Source organism: Lactuca virosa, chromosome 3 (assembly GCF_052849685.1).
Source record: "Lactuca virosa cultivar CGN04683 chromosome 3, Lactuca_virosa_CGN04683_v6, whole genome shotgun sequence".
Lineage (NCBI taxonomy): Eukaryota > Viridiplantae > Streptophyta > Magnoliopsida > Asterales > Asteraceae > Lactuca > Lactuca virosa.
In genome coordinates, this window is record NC_136428.1 from 52,189,500 (window position 1) to 52,211,206 (window position 21,707).

Consider the following 21,707-nt stretch of genomic DNA (forward strand, 5'->3'; position numbering starts at 1 on the left):
ACACGATAGGTTACAATCCTCAAGTCGTGTGCTAGTGTTTAATAGGTTTACTTCTTGATTAGTTCTTGAAACTTTTCAATATCTTTAGACTCCCACTGACCTCTTGACATATAAGATTCTCTTGTCAAGAAACATTTCTTGACAAACAAATACTCAAGAGTTAGTGTGTGTCTTTATCAAGACAAACCTACACACAATTTGGTACTAGGTGGTCTTTATCTTATCCAAGACATCACAACTTACCAAAATGTGCTAGTGTAAGAACATTCCTACTTTACAATTGATGAGTGTGTTAAATTTCTTAAGATGATGTCACTCAAATCACAATTTTGGAGTACGACTCTAAAACTTGATTTTGGAACAAAGTATGATTCATCTTATTGACTTAACCCATTTGGACAATTCTCGACTCCTCTTCTTAGCCATACTAGTGCACTAAGGTGTCCTTAGAGGATGAATTGTAATATGGTTCTTAAGACAATCATAAACATGATACAAAAGTATTCTCCCTTCTTCTTAGATTGGAGAAACTTTTATCTTTCTTGCCTAATTGATTCTTCTTATTCGTTCTGCCATTCATTGAAACTTTTCAATGATTCAGAATCATACTTAATCTTTTAAGTATAATCATATTTACTAATCTTTTAGCAAATCATAACGAACATTTTATCGTTCTTTGTGGTGGACTTGACTAGTGCACAACATTGTGTACCAGATCTCATTATCCTTCACTTGACTCACATATTTATGTGAACAAGGAATTAGTCTCAATTTTCCAAATACGAAGGTTCTCATTCGTCACACAATACCAGTTGCATAATTCCAAGTTTCTATCCAGTTGAAACTTGGGCGATGAGAATCTTTCCCCATTTGGTAAATTTCTGACATTACCACAAATAACATAACTAAGAATCAAATCCATTCACAATATTGCTAATAATAGAACCATTCAAACACCAATTTTCATAAAATTCATCGCAAGAAAACATAAATAAGATAAATCAAAATTTATTTTATTGCGGAAAAATATTGTCCTTACAATGCGATTACAAATGAAAACTATGTAAATATTACTTAGCAATTTATCCTAACTCTAAAGTAGTAGCTTAAATATCTGATCCTTGAATCATGCGATCAAAATCCATTTCTTCGCGATCAGACTCAACTTGCTCCTTCCTTTAAGCTTCCTTTCCTTTCTTTGATCCTTCAAAACATCGAAATGTAATCTTATCACATCATGTATTAAGAATCTCCAAATAGGAACTTAATAGAGTTAGATAGTGGATATTTCCTGAAGCAGAGTCATACATCTTGACTCTCCCATCTCTTAGATCTCTCAGGTAGTCAGGGCAGCTTCGTAACCAATACCCCTTCTTTTAGCAGTAGAAACGCATGGATTCTTATGGAATGGTACACAGGACTATCTCAGACTCAACCTTTCTCTTGCGTAGAGAAAATTTTTCTGGACTTCCAATGTTACCATTGCCCATAGAGGGTTGGGATATTGATTTACCAGACAAATTTGTTGACCAGTGCGCCAAATCATTTCTGATTCAGCAGCAATAAGCAAATAAGTCAAATCAATAAGGGTCATGTCGTGGTCCATCATATGGTACTCTCTAACGAACTTACCATATGATTCGGGAAGTGACTGAAGAACCAAGTCCACAGCCAACTTCCTTTAAATATCGAAACCCACCAATCCCAATCTATCAATATGTAACCTTTTATCTAAGACATGAGCACATATAGACTTTCCATTTTCATGTCTTTTGCCAATAGGACTTAAGTGACCTTGAACTTTTCAAGTCTTCGAACACGTGGGCCAGGGAGAATTATTGGAGGAGGTGGAGGAAATGAAGCACGATTTCCATTTCCACAATATAATCGTGGAACATCATCTTCACGTGGAAAACTTTTTCCAATGGGTTTAGGAAGACCATAGTCGTCAGACTTTGACATCTATGAAACGGGAGAAAATTCAAGTTTAGTTGATTGAGTCCTTAATAAAACACCCAAATGAGATATTAAGGCTAGGACCCAACACAATATCCTACAAATTGGAAGAGGGATGCCGTAATCCAACTCGCAGAACATTTGAAGGTAGGTAAATGACGATTTACCAATTTCCACCATGAAAGCCGAAAGAAGGTTAAGTTTTAAATGAATTGAAACTCCTAGATCTTTTGAGATTCATTGAACTTTTCAATGTCATGTTTAATCTCGATTATGCCCTTCATTTGTGACTGGGATGCCGAGGATCACAAATAAGGTTTGAATAACCTTGCGAATGTACGTGGTGCCCTCAATGTTACAGTCACCTAATCGACGTGCCGGTTAACCACACACGCTCCATCAATCTATGACAAACATCGAGTCACCCTTCGCTACCAATGCCAAACCTAACTTAGTGTGACAGTTAACCACACACGCTCCACTAATTGTCTCGACAAGGGTACAAAGTGTAATTCCATGGAATTGAACCGATTTCATTTTTTCCTAAAGTAACTAAGATTGCGAATTTTGTAAAACATTTAGTTACTTTATTCATTATACTTTTAATGAGGAGAGGGTTTTCCCTATCCTACCCGTTCGGCTAACAACCCTCCACCAATCAAGGAAGCGGTGGGTGAGAATGGACACCCATTAAACGGCCATTTTATAGGCCATAACCTTATACCCCCCTTATAGATCGGCTTTGTGAATGAGGCCTACTAACGGTAAGACTAGCAGTTTAAGTTATACATATATATAATATTAGACTTTTAATGTTATATATAGTATAAGGGTGTATTTTACACTTTTAAAATACTAGGTGGTTTAATTTTAGAAATTACACTTTTAATTAAATATAAACCATATGATTATGGATTTATTAGCTCTCTTTTAATTATACTATTAATTAACTTAATAAAACCATAAGGGTGTAATTTGAACCTTTTCAAAACTAGGGTTTTAGAATTTAAAATTTCAAAAATTAAACTTTTAATCAAAAATTTAAATTCCAAAACTTGAGGGCAAGTTTTGAAACATTTCAAAACATTAGGGTTTAGAATTTAAATATTTCCAAATTAACCTTTTAATCAAAAATTTAAATTCCAAAACTTGAGGACAAATTTTGAAACTTTTCAAAATATTCGGGTTTAACTATTTAAATTTCAAAACTAAAATTTTTAAAGTTCAAATTTAAACTATAAAACCTAAGGGGTGAAAATTGAAACTTTTCAAACTTACTAGGTCAAATATTTGACTAATAATAATCCTATATTATCCATATTTAACCAAATCCATCAATTTTGATGAGGATAATCATTCCAAACTTAAAAATTCGGATTTTGGCAAGAAAAACGAGTTTTGGCAATTATCCTCAACAAAATCTGGCAGAAAATTAGAAAATCCCGGCACCAGAGCCCTGGACTCGTCGAGTCCACAATGGAACTCGTCGAGTAGGACCTACTCGTCGAGTCCATTCATCGACTCGGCGAGTCTGCTAGTCAGAACCCAAAAAAAATTCGATTTTCAAGCAAGCAATGATCAAATATGCATCAATTCATCAACAAACAACCTAAGGCTCTGATACCACTGATGGGTTTTGAGCACTACAACATTCCTATGGTGTACATGCAAACCCTAAAGCTTTGGATCTAGTTTGTCTAATGAACATGCAATAATCATCCAAAGCCATAAACCCTAGATCTAGCATGTGATAATCAAATAATATATGAATTAGGGTTTAGATCTTACCTTGATTGTTATGTAGCAATAACAATCTCAATTCCTTCTTGTAATTGGATTCTGAAAGCTTAGTGTCACAAGTGTCACACCTCTAATGGAGTCACAAACACCATAAGCAACAAGGATGAAGAAGGATGAGAGAGAAGACACCAAAAACGTCTAGAAACCCTAAGGAATCAGTTAGCCACGTTTTTAGTGCCCTAGGGATATGTGAGGCTATTAGGGTTTTGAACTAGGAAACCCTAATTTCACTACTTAGGCCCTAAGCAGCCCATGGACTCCTCCTCTAGAGGCCTTGGACGAATTCTAATGGGTTTCCTCATAGATTTCGTCCACTACATCCTCTATGGAGTCCATTAGCCCAATATCCAACTATCACACAATTGACAGTTCTAGTCCCCTTTATTTAATTAATGTCCTTTAGCCACAAAATTAATTCTGCTTAATTCTTGACTAATATTAATTAAACAATATGATTTCTCTTTTAATATATTATTCATATAATATATTAATAAATCATAATTAATCTCTTTCTCCACAAATCATCCTATCAAGTTGCTTTGGTGAAGGCAACCCAAAAGGACCATGCCCGGAATCGGGTCAAGTACATACCAAAACAATTATGGGCTTAGACACTAATCCAACAAGATGATGTCATGATGATCTTCGATGAAGAAGAAGAGCCGAGCGGATCCCAGCATTTCACTTCTAAACCCAAGAACAAAAAGAAGAAAAAGAAGTTAGCAGTCTCCAGAAAAGAATTCCTGTCTCTGCAAGACAAAGTGGATCAAATTCTTGTTGGGGTGAAATCCTCCCAACCACAATCTGAGGACTTGCCTGGCCCGCAGTCTCTCATCGACCGCATCGAAAGACTTGAAGCCAGAGAGCGTCTTGCCGCAGAACGCATCTCTCTTAAGGTGGAAATGGGCCTCCGAGCCCTTGATAACAATCGCAATGCTGATCATCAACATTTCATCACCACCGCCGAAAAACTTATCTCTGAAGTATCCTCCATCAAATCTGATCTTCAATCCATCATTTCGGATCAATCTGCTCAGTCCCAGAAACTTGTTGATGAAACGCACAATGCGTATGAATCTACCATTTCGGTCCTACAGTCAACTATCAACAGCCTCCGCAGATCATTATCCTCCAACTTTCATGGTCCAGAAATCTTGCGCCTCACCAAGGAGATTCACAGATTACTCTTTAACACCGCAATCCCAAACAACCAACAGCTTGTTGATGCACTAAAGGCTCAATTTGACGCAGTTTGTGGAAAGATTGATGGTCTTAAGCAATGGCTTGAGGAAGTACCAACTGCTCCTCCCTCAATAGGGAGAAGTGAAGACCAAAACTCGGATCAAATCTCTCATCAGCATTCTCATCCGCACCAACATATAAACTCCCCCATCATTCATGAAAAAGTTCCTACTCCACAACCTTCACCACAACCATCTCCACAGAAGAAAACACTTGTTCCTTCTCATCTTTCTCCCGAGCGACCCGTAACTCCCCCTCATTTCAAAAACTTAGCTTATTATATGTCATCCGAATTGTAACGCCTGTAGATCCGGGTTAGTCAATTTAGAGACGATAAGCATCAAAAATGACTTTTTGATGGAAGATTATTTAGAAGGATTAATCTTAACCAAGTTGTAGTATATGTCTCAAGGTTTCCGGATATATAAAGAATGTTGAAATCCGAGTTATAACGAAGAAGTTATGACCTGTCGAAGTTTCGCGACAAAACCGGCACGGTGCCGAATGTCGTAAAAAGTGAGTTTTTGATAAACTACTTTTTAGCGTTAGTGATCTAAATGAAACTCGTAGTATTCGTTAAACCGAGAAGTTCGATAAAAAGAACGCCCAAATCTGACTTCGTATGAGGAAGTTATGATTTTTCGAAGTTTCAGCTTAGCAGTAGACAGCTAAAAACTCGAATTTTAGATCGAGTGATTTTTAGCCAACACAACCTAAACGAGAATCGAAGGTCTCGTCATTTGTAGCACAACGGTAAAAATACAGACGAAAACGGACGTCGGATGAAGAAGTTATGAATTTTTAACGGATTTCCTGTCTCGGTCTGTTAAAAATAATAATATAAAAATTAAAGTCAAAATTAGCCAACGAAGTCTAAACGAAAGTTGTAGAACGTAATTTTACCTACGCGTGCATATAAAGAACGTCAAAAACGGAGCTCGTATGCGAAAGTTATGGATTTTAGAAGTTTTGGCGCGAAAAACGAGAAAAATCCCCAAAACCGGGAAATTTCGCTGAGTCACCTCGGACACGTCATCCCTCGCATGCGAGGCCTCCATGTGGCACCTCCTGATAGGACCGAGCTTCGCGTGTCGTCTTCTGATTGAACCAAGTCTGCGGTCCACTCGCATTCGGACAGCCTCGCAGGAGACACCCCGCGGATGCTCCTCGGACACCTCTTCGCATACGTGTAGCCTCCTGATTGGACCGAGGCTGCTGACCAATCCGAAGCTCGCAGCTGACCAATCCGAGCCTCGCCCTGCTGCCACCTGGTCCGAGCCTCGCAGACGCGTGCCTTTCCCTCCTCGGTTCGGATCCAAGCCTCGCTACTATATATAGTAGTGGCTGCGAGACTTCCCGGGTAGAATCCGAAATTTGCCACTTTTCACCCATTTTTCATCCTTTTTATCATTTTGACTTCCCCCGAAGCCCCGGTATCATTTCTAAAGCCCGAAATACGTTCCGAAGTGCTCGAAGACCCGGAAAATTAATCTTTTCGGTTTCGAAGCCCGACCCTTCGCAGAGCCCGGTTTCTCAATAAAACTCCCGGTTTTATTAGAAACGATCGTTTTAGGAAACGAATTGCTGCCCAATTTTCATTAAATCAGGTGAGTGTGTAGTCACTTTCATCTTACACATAGATATGAAGTATTTTATATAAAATACGTGATATGTGTATATATGTTGTTTGTTTATTTGAGATGGATGTTGAATGAATGTTTTATACATGTTTAAAATGATTTAAAATGTATATATATTTTATCTTCAAATATGTTGGGTAAAACATGGGTAGATAAAGTATGAGGGATAGAAGTACAGTATAGATGTACGTTGGTAGCTATGAATTTAGTACAGTATAGATGTACGTTGGTAGCTACGGATTTAGTATGTTGGCAGCTATGGACTTAGTGCCTGTTGTATAAACCTTGGCGACGATGTGACTTCGTGCCTATTAGATAAACCATGGCGACTATGAGACGTAGTGCCTATTAGATAAACCCTGGCGACTATGAGACGTAGTGCCTATTGTATAAAACTTGGCGACGATGTGACTTCGTGCCTATTAGATAAACCCTGGCGACTATGAGACGTAGTGCCTATTAGATAAACCCTGGCGACTATGATACGTAGTGCCTATTAGATAAACCATGGCGACTATGAGACGTAGTGCCTATTGTATAAACCTTGGCGACGATGTGACTTCGTTCCTATTAGATAAACCCTGGCAACTATGAGACGTAGTGCCTATTGTATAAACCCTGCCGACTATGTGACGTAGTGCCTGTTGTATAAACCTTGGCGACGATGTGACTTCGTGCCTATTTGACATAAATTGCTGAGGGAAAGCAATGTTGTCACCCCGGTGTTTGTTTTATTTGACATAAATTGTTGAGGTAAAGCAATGTTGTCACCCAGGTGTTTGTTTTATTTGACATAAATTGCTGAAGGAAAGCAATGTTGTCATTGCTGAGGGAAAGCAATGTTGTCACCCCGATGTTTGTTTTATTTGACATAAATTGCTGAGGGAAAGCAATGTTGTCACCCCAATGTTTGCCTTATTTGACATAAATTGTTGAGGAAAAACAATGTTGTCACCCCTAATAAAAATCCTTTGGCTAGGTCCCTTGTGATAGTTGTTTTAGGGACGTATAGTGAGGATAATGGGAATGGGTAATTAGGGTTATTTTTGGTTGATGAAATTAATAAATTTATTTTTGATTGAGAACTTAATAAGTTTATTATTTATTGTGGGTTGAAAACTCTATATGCTCACCAGGCTTCCAAGCCTGACCCACTCAGCTTTTTATATTACAGGTAGTGGACCCCGAGCATAGTCGGATGATGATGAGTGATTTATGGATTATAGGCCAGTAGTTGTAAATAATTGTTGTAAGGCTTATAATGTCTTGTTTATGCTTTTGATCTGTATCGGAACATGACAACCCTAGGTTTTGATATAAAAGGAAATTATATATTTCTTAAAGAAAGGTTTTGATAAATTTTTATCATGTTTTGTTTTGGGAACAAATTCCGCAACATCTTTTAAAAAAATTTCTCTGATTTTATTTTAAAAAGCATAAACGAAATCGGTCTTTTCTGGCCGTGAAATTGGGGATGTCACACGAACACTCCATCGACTCTCCCGCAACCAAACAGAAGAAAGTTGACTGGAGATCAGCTAAATTTGCTGAGTTGATCTGGAGGGAAAATGGCCTTGATATCACAATGGATGAATCCCTCATCAACTCCTGGGTCAATCCGCACAGAAGATTACTTGATGACGATTACAAACTTTATCTCACATACGCAGAACCTCCTCAGGATGGTTATAGGGACATTCCCATCTCTCCCAATGCAAAATACTTCATTGTATTTGAACCCTTTGACCGCATTCTTCTCGACGATAAAAGGTTGCCCTTAGAGTTTGAAAGACTCAACAGCTTTCATGCCAAGCATGGGTCTTCTATTGAGAAAATCTGGTCCAACGATAGACCCACTGCAGTCAAAAACTACAAGCCCCGGAAATTCATGAAGGCAGAATTCATCCAATATACCCTAACCAGAAGGAATTCAGACTACATCCGAACTCAAGCTGATTTCCCTTGCATGAACCCGGAAGAAATCTTCCTGATTGCAAAGGTATTTCAGAACAAGTCTGAAAAACATCCGAAGATGAAGACTGCATATGAAAGGGCATGTACCTTTTTAAAGGAGACTGTGCGTGATTTTTCAAGGATTGATGCGGACATCCACCCAGTACTTGCTCAGAATTTTAACCTTCCTCCTCTTGAACCAGCTCCGGTCCTGACTGAAGGCTTTCAAGAAAGATCTCTTAGAGCAACTAACTTCCCAGATCTTTGAGTCATTTTCAAACGCTTGAATGATGAAACAAAATACTTCATTCCAATGACTGCCATGAACCGCATGACCAGGAAGCAATTAGAGATCACTCAAACCGTAGTCAACAAATCAAAACACACAACTGCTGAGGTGAAGTTTGAAACCTCAAGGAGGATTGCGTGTCTTAAGGAAGTCAGGAAGTTCTGATGGATTCTCATCAAGTTTCTCAAGCTCAACTCATGAAAGAAAAGTTGAAGAGGTCACTTAGGGGGAAATTGTTGAAACATAGAAGTGGCCCTCTTAAACCTAATCCAAACCGCAGCCACTATCTTATCCGCAACCACTTTCTCATCAGCAGTCAAGCACCGCAACCGCAGTCATAATCATCATCAGCACTTAGTCTTAGTCTTTTATCTGTTTTTCTTAAAGTACTTTCTTTTATCCAATGTGCCCTGCGTGGCAACTCTCAACAGATAGGACTTTTGTAATCTTCGAGACTCTATAAATAGAGTTCTCTCTTTCTGATTAAATACACATCTCTCTACGCATCTTGAATCTCACATCTCCATCTTACTATCTCACCTTAAAGATCTTCAGATTCTAATATCGTTGTCTCTTCGGAGCAAGTCAGTCTTGACTTAATCACTAAGTTTGATCTCACTTACTAACTTGGTCTGGTTGCATTCCTCGTTAAGAATCAACTTAAGTGTATACTTGATATAATACTTGCTTTCTTTTATATTTCCTTATATTTCCGCAACTAATCATCTAACTATCTAACTCTAACTTATATTATTGTTGAGCTTTATGATCCTTTGAGATAAACTTTAATTTCCGCAATATAAACTTGTTCTAACGTTTGTTTAAGTGTGTCTCTCAAGTTTTTCTCTCAACAACTATACTTACGGGTCTTTGCACGTTTACATCAGTCCCCTGAAAAACGTCTTAGAAGTCTCCCACAGTAATAGACTGTGAGATGTACCAACGATAGAAAAAGTCAAGGACAAAAATATAAAGAATTAGGCCAAGCAAATAACTTAAACATGTAGATGTGTACTCTTCCCTCACAACTGTGCTCCTCTGTTTATGCCATAGTAGCGCCCTCCTTGTGAACACAATCTTGGTATGTCGCGTCAAGCCGGCATTTAAGCATGAGTGCATCTTCAGATACTTTGAAAGTGCGCCCTTGCGAACAAAACTTCAAAGGAGTTGTGCAGGGACAAAATATAAAAGAGTTAAGAAAAAAGAGTCAAAAAAAGTAAAAAAAAAAAAACAAACAAAAAAAAGGAAAAAAAATAAATAAATAGAAAAAAATTGCATGGATAATTACAACTAGGAAATAAGCTTGGCTGTCAAAAGATCCCCTTGGACTTGAACTTGAACTTATGACATCGGGACTGACTGTATACTACTTTGACTGGTGTAAGTGGTTTGAAACATGCAACCAATCTAGGTAAATATTATGGAATTTTTGTAAAATATTTTTAGAAAAAGATTGTTGTTAGTCAACAAATAGCTGGAGTCGGTCATTGTCATGCTTTGTAAAATGAAAATGATTGAGCATGTTTTTCATCACAAGTTTTCACGAGAGTAAGACCATAATTTGTTCCATGTGCTAACCCAATACCTGTAAAAGTGAACAAGTGTTGTAACTTTTAATTTTGTTGAGTTGTGTTAGGGAGTGACTAAAAATCTTGTATTAAATGTTGTTATATATCTTTGTGGGGTTAATGCCAAGTTATCTCAAGACAAGACAGTTACACCTTCGACTGTATGACACAATGAGGTTAATTGGATTGAATTTGTTCGTTTTGTTTTGTTTATTGCATTAATGTTAGAAAAAAAAATCTTTTTGTACATATGTTATTTTCATTAGTTTTTCTTTTATTGCATGCATTCACTCTTAATTCCCTTTAGGTCTTTTTCGTTCCTTCCGTTCTTTTCATCTTAGTTTCTTTTTTGTCACCTATCGTCTCCTCTAGAGTGATTCTTAATTTTGTTCTTTCTTGAGGACAAGAAAGGTCTAAGCTTGGGGAGGTTTGATAGGTGCATTTTATGCACATATTTTGCATGTTTATTTTCGTCCTTTCATAGCATTCTACTTCATAATTCTTTCATTTAGTTAATTATTTGGGCAATTGCATATTCCATTAAGAATGTCCAGTACTTCACTATTTTTGATTTATTTTGCAGGCATTATAGAGCGTAGAGCTTGGATGCATGGAGCATGGAACATGTAGCTTGGAGCATGGAGCTTGGATGCTTGGAGCATGGAGCATGGAGCTTTGGAGTATGAAAAGAAGATGTATCGGTCATGCCATGGAAGAGAACATGAAGCCATAACCCGAGTCATTGTTGCATTATCATCATAACACATGACTACGTTTGAAACACGGTTCATGTCGCACCGACATGGGTCGTGTTTGTCCTTTCTCATCTTATATTTGAGCAACATGACTCGTGGTGAAACTAGACTAAAAATGGAGCCAACAGTGAAGACTTATTGGACTTTTAGCAAAAAGCATGGGTCATGCCAAAAACACATGGTCAAGACACATGGCCATGCCAAAAACACATGGGCAAAAGGCATGACCATGCTAAAAACGCATGGTCGTATGGCAAGCACGTGAGCCTTAATAAAAACAAGGGAAGACGTCATTTTATCATCCAGAGACAATTTAGGGAGCAGTTCTGGGCGATCTTGGGCAATTTTGGGAGATTTCTTGAAGCTTTTGAGAAGACCAAATCATTGCAAACACTTTTGATTTCATTTTAGTAAGCATTAAACATTTCAATTCCATCTTTATTCTTGTTTGATTTGTTCTTAGTCATGTGTGGCTGAGAAACCCTAATTTATAGTTCTTGTTCAAAACATGTTGATTACTTGACTTGAAGCATATGATTTGATGTTTGATTTGTGATTCTATTCTAGTGATTATCTTTTTGCTTTAATTAGAACCCTTGAATTTGATTTGTGTTTGATTGGCCACTTTCATGAATTGAATTTTTATGTAGTTAATTAACTTGTAGGGCACCTAATCGTTCTATTAAGTTAATAATTGGTAACAAGCAATAAGTTTTCTTATTGTAAAACATATATCACATGTTTTCACACTTCCGAGCATATGAGAAGAAATGAACATTGTTGGGAAGCTTGTACAAAACTTAATGATGTTTTTCAATACAATTTAAGAGCGTGTTTAGGTTGAATTATTAAAGCTAGGTCTAGTCAAAGAGCATGTTTTGGTTAGATAATTTGACAAGAGAGAGGTATTAGAGCGTGTTAATATCTTTCAGTACCAAGTTAGAATGACAATCATTAATTACATCAAGTCATAATCAAGTTGAACAACAACATTAAGAACTAAAACTAGAACCATTCAATCAAATTGTTTACAAGTTTATTTCATTTTGTGCATGCTTTTAAAGTAGATTGTTATTTTATTATTTTACTTTTGCAAAAACCCCCTTTGTGACCAAAGTACCTTGCGTAAAGAGGTATAGACTTTTATCCCGTGTCTCTGTGGTTCGACCCTGCTTGCCTTGTACTACTTTTTAGTGCATTAAAGCAGTGCATTTGGAGTCTGTTGTACCCCTTTTATTTGTTGGGTTTTACACGCCTAATACCAGGGTTTTATGGAAACAATGATTTTATCTAAATGAAAAATGAAAATTTTATCATGATTTTTGGGATGTTACAGATTCTTTTTCGCCGGCAAAAATGGATCTCGTGAAATCCTTATCGCCAGAAAAACAAATTTAGAACCCCGGCGAACAGAAACCCTTGACACGATCTCTAGAATAACATTCGGAGAAGATCTTCATACAACATTCGTGCATATGTGTCTCTTAGAGTCAAAATCTACAAACGATTTCTTGCATCAAACTCCAGATTCAAGAAATTGGTCGGAGTTGTAGGTTTCGAAGTGGAGATGAAAATTGTCTGACTTGCAGGTTTCAAATGGGAGATGAAAACGATAGAGAGCTTTGGCTTTGAATATGTTTCCGGTGGCGAAACTTGAAGAAAGAGGTAGAGGTGGAGCAGCAATGGCCAGCGGTTTCCAGTGGAGTTATGGTGGTCGGAGTTTCCGACGGAGAGAAAAATATCCTAGTGGTAATATTGTTTACCGATGGCTGTCCGGTAGATGGAGAAGAACGAAGCTAAGGAAAGGGAAGAGGGAGGGGTAGGTTGGGGTGTAAATATCTATTTTCGTTTTCATTTTTTTTCAATTTAAAAATGATAAGTAAATAAAATAAAGGAAATTATTAAGGGCAAAATAGTCATTTTTTGTATGTAAGGACGAACCGAGTGAAAAAACTATTATATAAGGACGATCCGAGTTATTTTTAAAAATAATGACTAAACGTATATTTTGACACATGCACGAGGCATGATTTGTATAATTTACTCAATAATATAATATATTAGTGAAAATTGAAAAGGTTATCACTGTTTTTTCTAAAACAAACTATTCAAATTGTCTTCAATTGCCAACAAAACCAATATATTGTATAAAAAGTAATCAGCTTAGGTTTTATGTGTTTTGACATGCTATTAAAAGCTAACCATGTCATTTACATGTTTTTATTTTAGCAAAAGTTTTAAATTTTATTATAAATTTTGTAATAACTTTTTTTTCCAAATTTGTTTTTACAACTTTTTAAAAGAATTTTGCACAATTTTTTTAGAATATTTTATAGACTTTTTTTTACAAAAAAAGTAAAATAAAAATAACACTTTTTTAAATGTTTTGTAACTTTTTTTTATAAATTGTTTTACAACATTTTTGAACTTTTGTATAACTTTTAACCTTTCTCTACACAATTTTTAAATGTTTTTTATAATCTTTTTTATAACATATTTAAAAAAAATTTACAAATCTTATTAAACTTTTTTTTACAGGTTGAGGAACATAAGGAAAAAGTTTAAAACGTAAATAATTTTTTCTTAAAAAGATGATTTCACAACCAAGGTATAGTAGGTTTAGAGTCATGAAAAACTTTCGAAAAATTTTGATTTTTTTTTAAAACCTATAAAAAGAAATCTTCATTCTTCTTAAATATTTTTATTTTCGTTTCAAAATTTTAAACATTTTCCTTATGTTTTGTTCAACCTTCTTAAGTTGTAAATTAAGTTTAAAGTTGATATTAAAAAAAAAAAAGATATTGTAAAAAGGTTAAATGTGTTATAACGTAAAAAAATTATAAAAAGATTTTGAAAAACTGTGTAAAAAATTAAAAGGTTATTAAAAAATTTTAAAAAGGTTGTAAAAAATGTTAAAAAAAACTTGTAAAAAGGTGTAAAAAGTATTTTAACTTTAAAAAAAAGAAATTGAAAAGAAAAATAGTTTTGAGACAGTTTTGTAAAAATAAAGTTTGGACCAAATTTATAACAAAGTTTAACTTTGTCCAAAAATATAAATTTCTGGTATAAAATTGTAATAGCAGTTCAAAGCACATAATTATAAGTTTGTTACATTTATACACATAAATTCCAATTGTTCGCAGCTTGAAGAGAGCTTGAATAGTTTGTTTCATAAAATCAGTGATAATCCATATTGAACATAAAAAATGTGTCGAACTCAACATAGAGCATTTGTCTCCCTTAATTGAGATTACTAGTTTAAAACCAAGCAACTTTTTTTTTTAATAAAATCTGTACAAAGAAAAGGTTCGACAGTAAATTGTTTACAAAAAATTGCCATAATTAAAGTTCAGCAATCACATGACATCTTAAATATGTATTAAAAACCTAGTGGTAGTTTTAAACAAAAATAAAAAAATTATTAGTAAATCATATAAAAATTATTCACTATAAAATATGTACAAAATAAAAAATTGGTTATCATTGTAGGTTATTATTGTTTTCCTTTCGAAGGCAAACAAAATCACTTCTTAATAGGATGTCGCTTTTATAAGATATACAAATAATTTAGTTGTCATTCAAAGACAAACAAAATAATTCTTAATACGATGTTGCTTTTATAACATATATAAATAATTCAGTTGTCATTGTATTCCAATTACTTGTATTGTTAAAACTTAAATTTCTAGAACATTTTGCTATTATATATTGCCTAATTAAATAAATATCTTTTACGCTTTCTTGGATTTTGTCTATATATTATTTTGCTATTTTATTGTTTTACGTGAAAGAAAACCGATTGACAGATATCGGTTTAACCTATAAAGTGAATAACAAAAACAATTTTTTGGAGGGGAAAAAGGATTTTTTTTTTTCCAACGAAATCAAGTCGATTCATGTTAACCCCTCCATTTTCTATAGAAAAAAGAAAAAGAAAAAAAGATCAAATCAAGTAAGATGAAATCTTTGTTACATCTATTATAACTTATAGTAATTCATTGGACAATAATTAATAGATGAGATGACGTTAAATAATTACACAAAAGGGCAGGGCATATCTTCTCTTAAGTCCAAGCTGCAAGAGAAGCCATTAATCCAGCCCCAAGAAAAAGCGCAATAAAAGACACCATTTGATCCCCTAATTTGCTTCCCATCCTCTTGCTCAAAAACTCAGCAGCAATCAAATCCACTAAAGCCATATAAACTAAAATCCCAGCAGAAATAGAGTCCAAAATACCTTCAATAATCAGAGCTTTAGGGCTATTAGGATTATAAAATGAAGAGATCCCTATCCCTATCCCGACACTTAAAGGTGTCGTTATTGCAAAAAAAAACGCCATCACTGTGGATCGAAGCATCCCGAATCTTGCTTCTGAGATGCAACCAGACAATGCAAACCCTTCAAAGAACTGATGAACAGATAGTGCCCCGAGCAACGGTCTAATCGTACATGGGCTTTGTGAAACTCCGAGCGATAGACCAATGATGATCGAATGTGACACTATTCCAAGTTCCAGTACCTGTGTAAAAGTTAAGTTGTTAACAGGTACAGTACAAGTACATGAAAATTACAGGTACAGGTACAAATACATGAAAATTACCTGTACGGGTATATGATGATTACCTGTACGGCTGTACCGATACAAATACATGAATTTCATGTACATGTATATGTACTAGTACTCGACTACTGTTACTAGTACCAGTACTAGTACTGGTACGAGAACAAGAAGATTACCTGAGAAACGACAACATTTCTTGCAACACCGTCGGTATCATCACCAAAAGTATGCGAGTGTGAGTGGCTGTCCGAGTGGTCGTGCATTTGACCATATTGACCATCCACACTCGCGATTTGAATCCCACCGCCATCCTCGTCAGCACCGCCATCTTTCACCACCAACGGAACCACCACGGATGCAAAAGCCAAGTCATCCGGCTCAATTTTACTAGTTTTAATCTGCGTATTCTTGTGTTTGCTCTCATAATATTGAGTGGTTATGAAGTCAGCAAGCAGTGTGGTCAAAGCAGCCATCATTGCAATGAAACCAGCAAAAGGGAAAGTTGACCAAGGGATTTCAGGGAGACAAGGGTTAGATAATGCTGACATGGCATCTGGTAGCATGTGGACGAATCCTGTAGCAAGGATGACACCAGCTGCAAAGGATTTAATGGCAAAGAAGAAACTGGACTCCGTTTTGAGAAGTCGCCAGTTCTTGCCAACTAATGGAATGGCCGATCCTAGGGCTCCGGCGAGAAAGATGGAAGCAATGGCCACAATTTTGAGAATCAGAGCAGTTTTTTCATCCCGGCATGCTTCTAATTCCGGCGACCCACTGCAACTACTGGTTGACATTGATATTGAAAGATTGCGTGAAAGGGAGCCCTTTTTTGATCCAAAAGGAAGAAAGTATCAATTTTGGTACTTAGAACAGGAAGCTATCATGAAGTAGTTGCTGACTGACAGAATTGAAGAAGTCCATCAAACTGTTCAAAATAAATTCATTTTCATTGAAAACTAATTGTCGTTATTACAATAATAACGCCAAAAAAATCTCATTGACAAAATCGAAATATCTTTGTCAAATTCTGCAAATGTAATTGCTCAGTTTCACCAATAAAAACAGAAAAAGATGTTCAGATAAATAACTTCTCGATCATGTGATGAGGTGGTTTATTAAGTCACAAACAATTAACAAACATGTCTAATAATATCTAAACAAAACTGAAATTTAAAGCAATCAACAGAAAGATGGACAAGCTATGATCATCGATCAAATGGAACTAAACAGATATGCTACTGAACGGATAAATGGATTGTCGAAATCACCTGGTGAAAAGGGAACGTTTTCTTTGATTATGTGTAGAAAAAGCAATGGGAAGAAATCCTGAGAGAAGAAGAAAAACAGTGAGGAGTTATAGATTTGAAGAAACAACTGGAATTAAATGAAAGAAAGTAGGATGGGGAAGAATTGCCTGAAGCGGCGACATGGAAGTATTAAATTCTATGAATGATAAATTTGGGGAAATAAGATAGCGTCTGGTGTGAGAATTGAATAATATTATTGGAGTTTGAGGAAGATCATGGACGCACGCTTTCTCTCCTTCTCTTGCAGTTGACAATTGGGAAGAAAGTGAATATAAATGCCTTTTCAAAACTTTTTTATTCTGAAAATACTATGAAAAAAGCTATCTCTGTAACATGAGAATTTTTTTATTCAAAACTTGTTTTTTAAGAAATTTATAGATATACAAGTTATTGCATTTTCTATTAAATTTTGTGGTGGGCCAATGTATATTTGTTTGCGGTGGGCCAATGTATAACTTAAATTTTAGTTTTAGTTGTGCGATAATAAATGAAGATAATTTTGTCACATGTCAATCTCTAATGAGTTTTGACACTTGTTATTTTGTAATATTTTTTAAATAAATAATATTCACATGTCAACTTATGGTTTTTTTTTAATTTTTAAAATTAAAAACCACATAATACTTATAATTATATATGTAAACTATCAAATGTAATAAACATTATAATAAATTGCGATTAATATGTTTCTTATTTCAAAATTTCATTCCTTATTTCAAAAAAATTTATTTTAGAAAATACTTATTATTTATATTTTAATATTTTTTTTTAATCAATCCGTGTATTACACGGGTTTTATACCTAGTAAAAAATAATAAAATAAAATAAATAAGTTTGTTTGTGGTGGGCCAATGTATATTCATAGTCAATTAATTGTAAGCACCAAAGGTATATAAAAGATAATAAAATAATATAAATAAATTTGATGAGTCAAATAAATAAGTTAACGAATAAGCTTTTATATTGGAGATTTTTGTTAAGTTTTTTGAGTTAATGAGTTGAGTATAACATGATACAAGAAAGGTTTTATGACTTTAATAAAGATCTATGCGTACGATTATAAAATATATCATCAACCTGAAAAAGAAAATGATGTTGTTTTATGTACCCCATAATTCATAAAATTCCTTATGTACTACTTTTTTTTGTAATTTTATTGTTTTTAAAACTTTTTTATTAGACATATTTTGTCTTTTTGTTATTTTTTGTTTTGTTTTGTTTTTTTTTTGTCTTTTTTGTTGTCTTTTATTATAAGTATTATTATTATTATTATTTTAAAAAAAACTGATTTGATTAAATGTCTCTTTAGTGAAAAAAAATCACACAAGGATAATCTTAATGAAAAAAAATACAAAGATAGTGTCAATGAAAAAAATAATATATGAATACTCCAAACGGAAAAATAACAATCCCCAAAAAAGACAAATATATGATATATCTACGATTTCAATAATGTGCACTCAACGACTCCTAAAATCATATACATCAAATCAACAAACCTGGCTACATGAGTGACGTGTGTCGAATGGGTAGATAATATCATAGTAAATTATTTGGAAAATTCTATATGTTTTATATCCCCTTTGTAAGCGAAATAGTGTGTACCCCTCATGATTTGACAATTTATGTGAGTGAGGAAGATACATATAATAACACCCTAAAATTCAACGAGATTTAAGACCCGTGAAAAAGTGCAAGCAATCATCTCATATTTATATTCATGTTCCTTAATTTATATTTTCTTTTTAAAAATTGTTTTCTACATAACATATTTTTAGAAAGAATAAATAAAATATTCGACAAATTCATCGTCAATTGAGTTATTTGTAATGAAGTCATAGAGTAACATTTTCTTCGTCCTCAAATAAACTACATTTTAGAAAAAGAATAAATAAGATATTCGACAAATTCATTATCAATTGAGTTATTTGTAGTGATATTCATAGAGTAACTCAAATATAAAGCTAATGGTTTGATATATAAGTTAAAAGATGTTTGGATATGTTGCAAACATTATTATATGGTTTGGTAAAATCATTATAACTTAATTTCTTGTTTTGGTTACGAAATTATGACTTTTAGATGAGAAACAATTAAGTGGATGTATTCTTTTTATACAAGAATAAATTCCACCAACTTTACTGATTTGATACGTAAACGACAAAAAAAAAATAAAAAAAAATAAAAAAAAATAAATGACGTGTAACAATATAAATCAACCAAAGTGTCTTTGGCCTAACGGGGTAACGATATAAAGTGACTCTTTCATTTGGAATGTCATGAGTTCAAGTCTCACTTGAGACATAGGTGGTTATACTTAGGGATGAACAAAAGCAGGTACCCGGCCAAATTGCTTGGAACCGGAACCACCTACACCGGTTCTTAAGATTTCAGAACCGGTCCTGGAACCGGTTGAAAGCGGTTTCAATACCGGGTACCCAGTTAAAAAAAAATCTTATTTTATCACTAAAAGTCAATGTTTCAATACCCAGCTAAAAACTAAATTTTTAGCGAAAAAAGGTTTAAACCCCTTCTCTTTTAGATAGAAGATGGTTTAAAATGGCCAATTATAAAGACCCTTAGAAGGTGGTTTAAAAGGGCCAATTATAAAGACCCTTAGCTGTCCACAAAGATAGGCACACCAACGAGTGCTCTCAAGGCTTTTCCCTCTTGATTCCTTTACAAGCTTTCCCTCTTATAAGGAGTAACATTTTCTCTTTTTACTTCCCACCACCGATGTGGGATAGGAAGATTGAAACCGACTTCCCTTTATTCCTTCGACGCTTTATTTTTTTCTCATTCACATTTGATTTATCGTGTACAATTTTTGCTTAAATCTATTAGTGACCAACATATTACTAATTTTTTTTTTGTAGTATCTACTGTGGTTCATATAAACAAACATAAGTAGTAACATATGCAATAATTTATATATTTGGTAGGTAAGAAAACTTAGTGATTTCATGTCCTTGATGTGCAGATTTAAATACTGAGATTTGTATAGTTAGATTATAAGAAATTCATTTTAATATAAAATTCCATTATGAAAATTCATTTTAAGCACTCAAATTCCAACGAAACCATATAACTTATTATTATTATTATTATTATTATTATTATATATATATATATATATATATATATATATATATATATATATATAAACATGCATACAACCGGTTCCGGCGGGTACCCAGCGGGTAGCGGTTCCGAAAAAATGAGAACCGAAACCGGAACCGCTTAAGGCGGTTCCAAAACTTTAGGAACCGGAACCGGAACCGCCTTAGGCGGTTCCGGTTCCGAAAGCAGGTACCATGTTCTGATGCTCACCCCTAGTTATAGTTAGGAGTACACCACCATACCACGAAACCTATACCACATCATCTTCCACACCAATTCATTTTAGCTAGAAAATGGTCACTACACCACCATACCAACGAAACCTATATCGAACAACCTTATGAAAAAAGATAAGTTGCAATGCAAGAATTACTAGTGAGACATTGTTGCAATAAGCACAAATGTAAATCTATCGGAAGACTTGTTTGCTAAAATAGTTTAGTTATTAGTTATAGTGTCTAATTGTTTCAATTTCCCGAGTTTAAAGATAGTAGTTTTGCCGATTTTTCTAAAATAGTTTGATTATTAACTATATAAGTAAGACCAATGGGAACACCTCTTGTAACACCCTTTTATTTATTAAATAAATAAACAAATTAATGAACGAATAGAAGCCCTAAAATAAATAATTATATATCAAATGATGGTCTCGTAGAGCTAATTGTCACACTCTAAGAGATTGGGGGTTAAAAGTGTAAAATCCAGACTTAATTTCTAAGTTTTATGGAAGGCGGGGACTAAATGAAAATTATGGGGACTTCATTGAAGAGATTTTTGAGGCCTAGGGGCTGTTTGGTAAATCAGGTATCAAATTTGAAGGGGGTTTCCGAAGCTGGGGTAGAAAAGGTAAAATTTGGGCCTAGTTTGAAAAGGTATGGGCAGTGAGGGACTAATTGTGGCATTATGGAAGAATGTTTAAGGGCATCGGGTATATAGGGAACAAACCCTAACCCTATTGACCATCTTATGCAGCCGTCACCCTCCAACCTTATACCTCCCTCACCGGCCGCCACGCTCTCCATTTTCACTTCCGACTGCTGCCATCACCATTAGAGCCCTCGTCGGCCACCAGTTGCATCACCGAGTCCGACAGCTAGGTTCCACCTGCTGCATTGACGTGGGACGTCTGCCATCCTCCTCCCCCACTGTTTTTCCAGCCGCCGTTTGAGTCGCTGCACCGCCTGTGAGGAAGACGAAGCCACCGCCGGACGCCGCATCTCCCAGCGACGTCGGTGGCCCTTGTGCCGTCAGTGAAGACCGAGCAGATTCCCTCCTTCGTAGCTGCTGCTGATGTTATTTGCTTCATCCCTCCTCCTCCGTAATTTCGGCGCTAGACCACAGTCACGACCCGTCGCCCGCTACTACTGTCGTTGTGGCTCGCCGCCACCGTTGCCTCCTTACGGTTGGTTTGCTCCGTCCAGTACTCCGGCATGGGGCAGCCTCAGCTTGGCTGTGGGTTTCACACATGTATGTGCTCGGGAGAATTTATATCAGTTTATGTCCATTGTGTGTGTG

At 35.2% G+C, this 21,707-nt stretch overlaps 1 protein-coding gene across 6 annotated transcripts; it reads right to left on the bottom strand.

Moving 5' to 3' along the window:
* Positions 1-15,156: 15,156 nt before the first annotated feature.
* LOC145165668 (zinc transporter 4, chloroplastic-like) lies at positions 15,157-17,329 on the bottom strand. Of its 6 annotated transcripts, none has more exons than XM_079084462.1 (4): positions 17,180-17,329; positions 17,034-17,091; positions 15,942-16,589; positions 15,157-15,723 (listed from the first exon to the last, which is right to left on the bottom strand). In XM_079084462.1, exons 3-4 carry the CDS (start codon positions 16,557-16,559, stop codon positions 15,268-15,270), a joined length of 1,074 nt encoding a protein of 357 aa, XP_078940588.1. In that variant the 5' UTR covers positions 16,560-16,589; positions 17,034-17,091; positions 17,180-17,329; the 3' UTR covers positions 15,157-15,267. The 6 variants fall into 6 exon arrangements, with proteins under 6 accessions (XP_078940588.1, XP_078940587.1, XP_078940584.1 ...); XM_079084461.1 differs by having other exon boundaries at positions 15,942-16,663; XM_079084458.1 differs by having other exon boundaries at positions 15,942-16,690.
* Between the last annotated feature and the right edge of the window lie 4,378 nt (positions 17,330-21,707).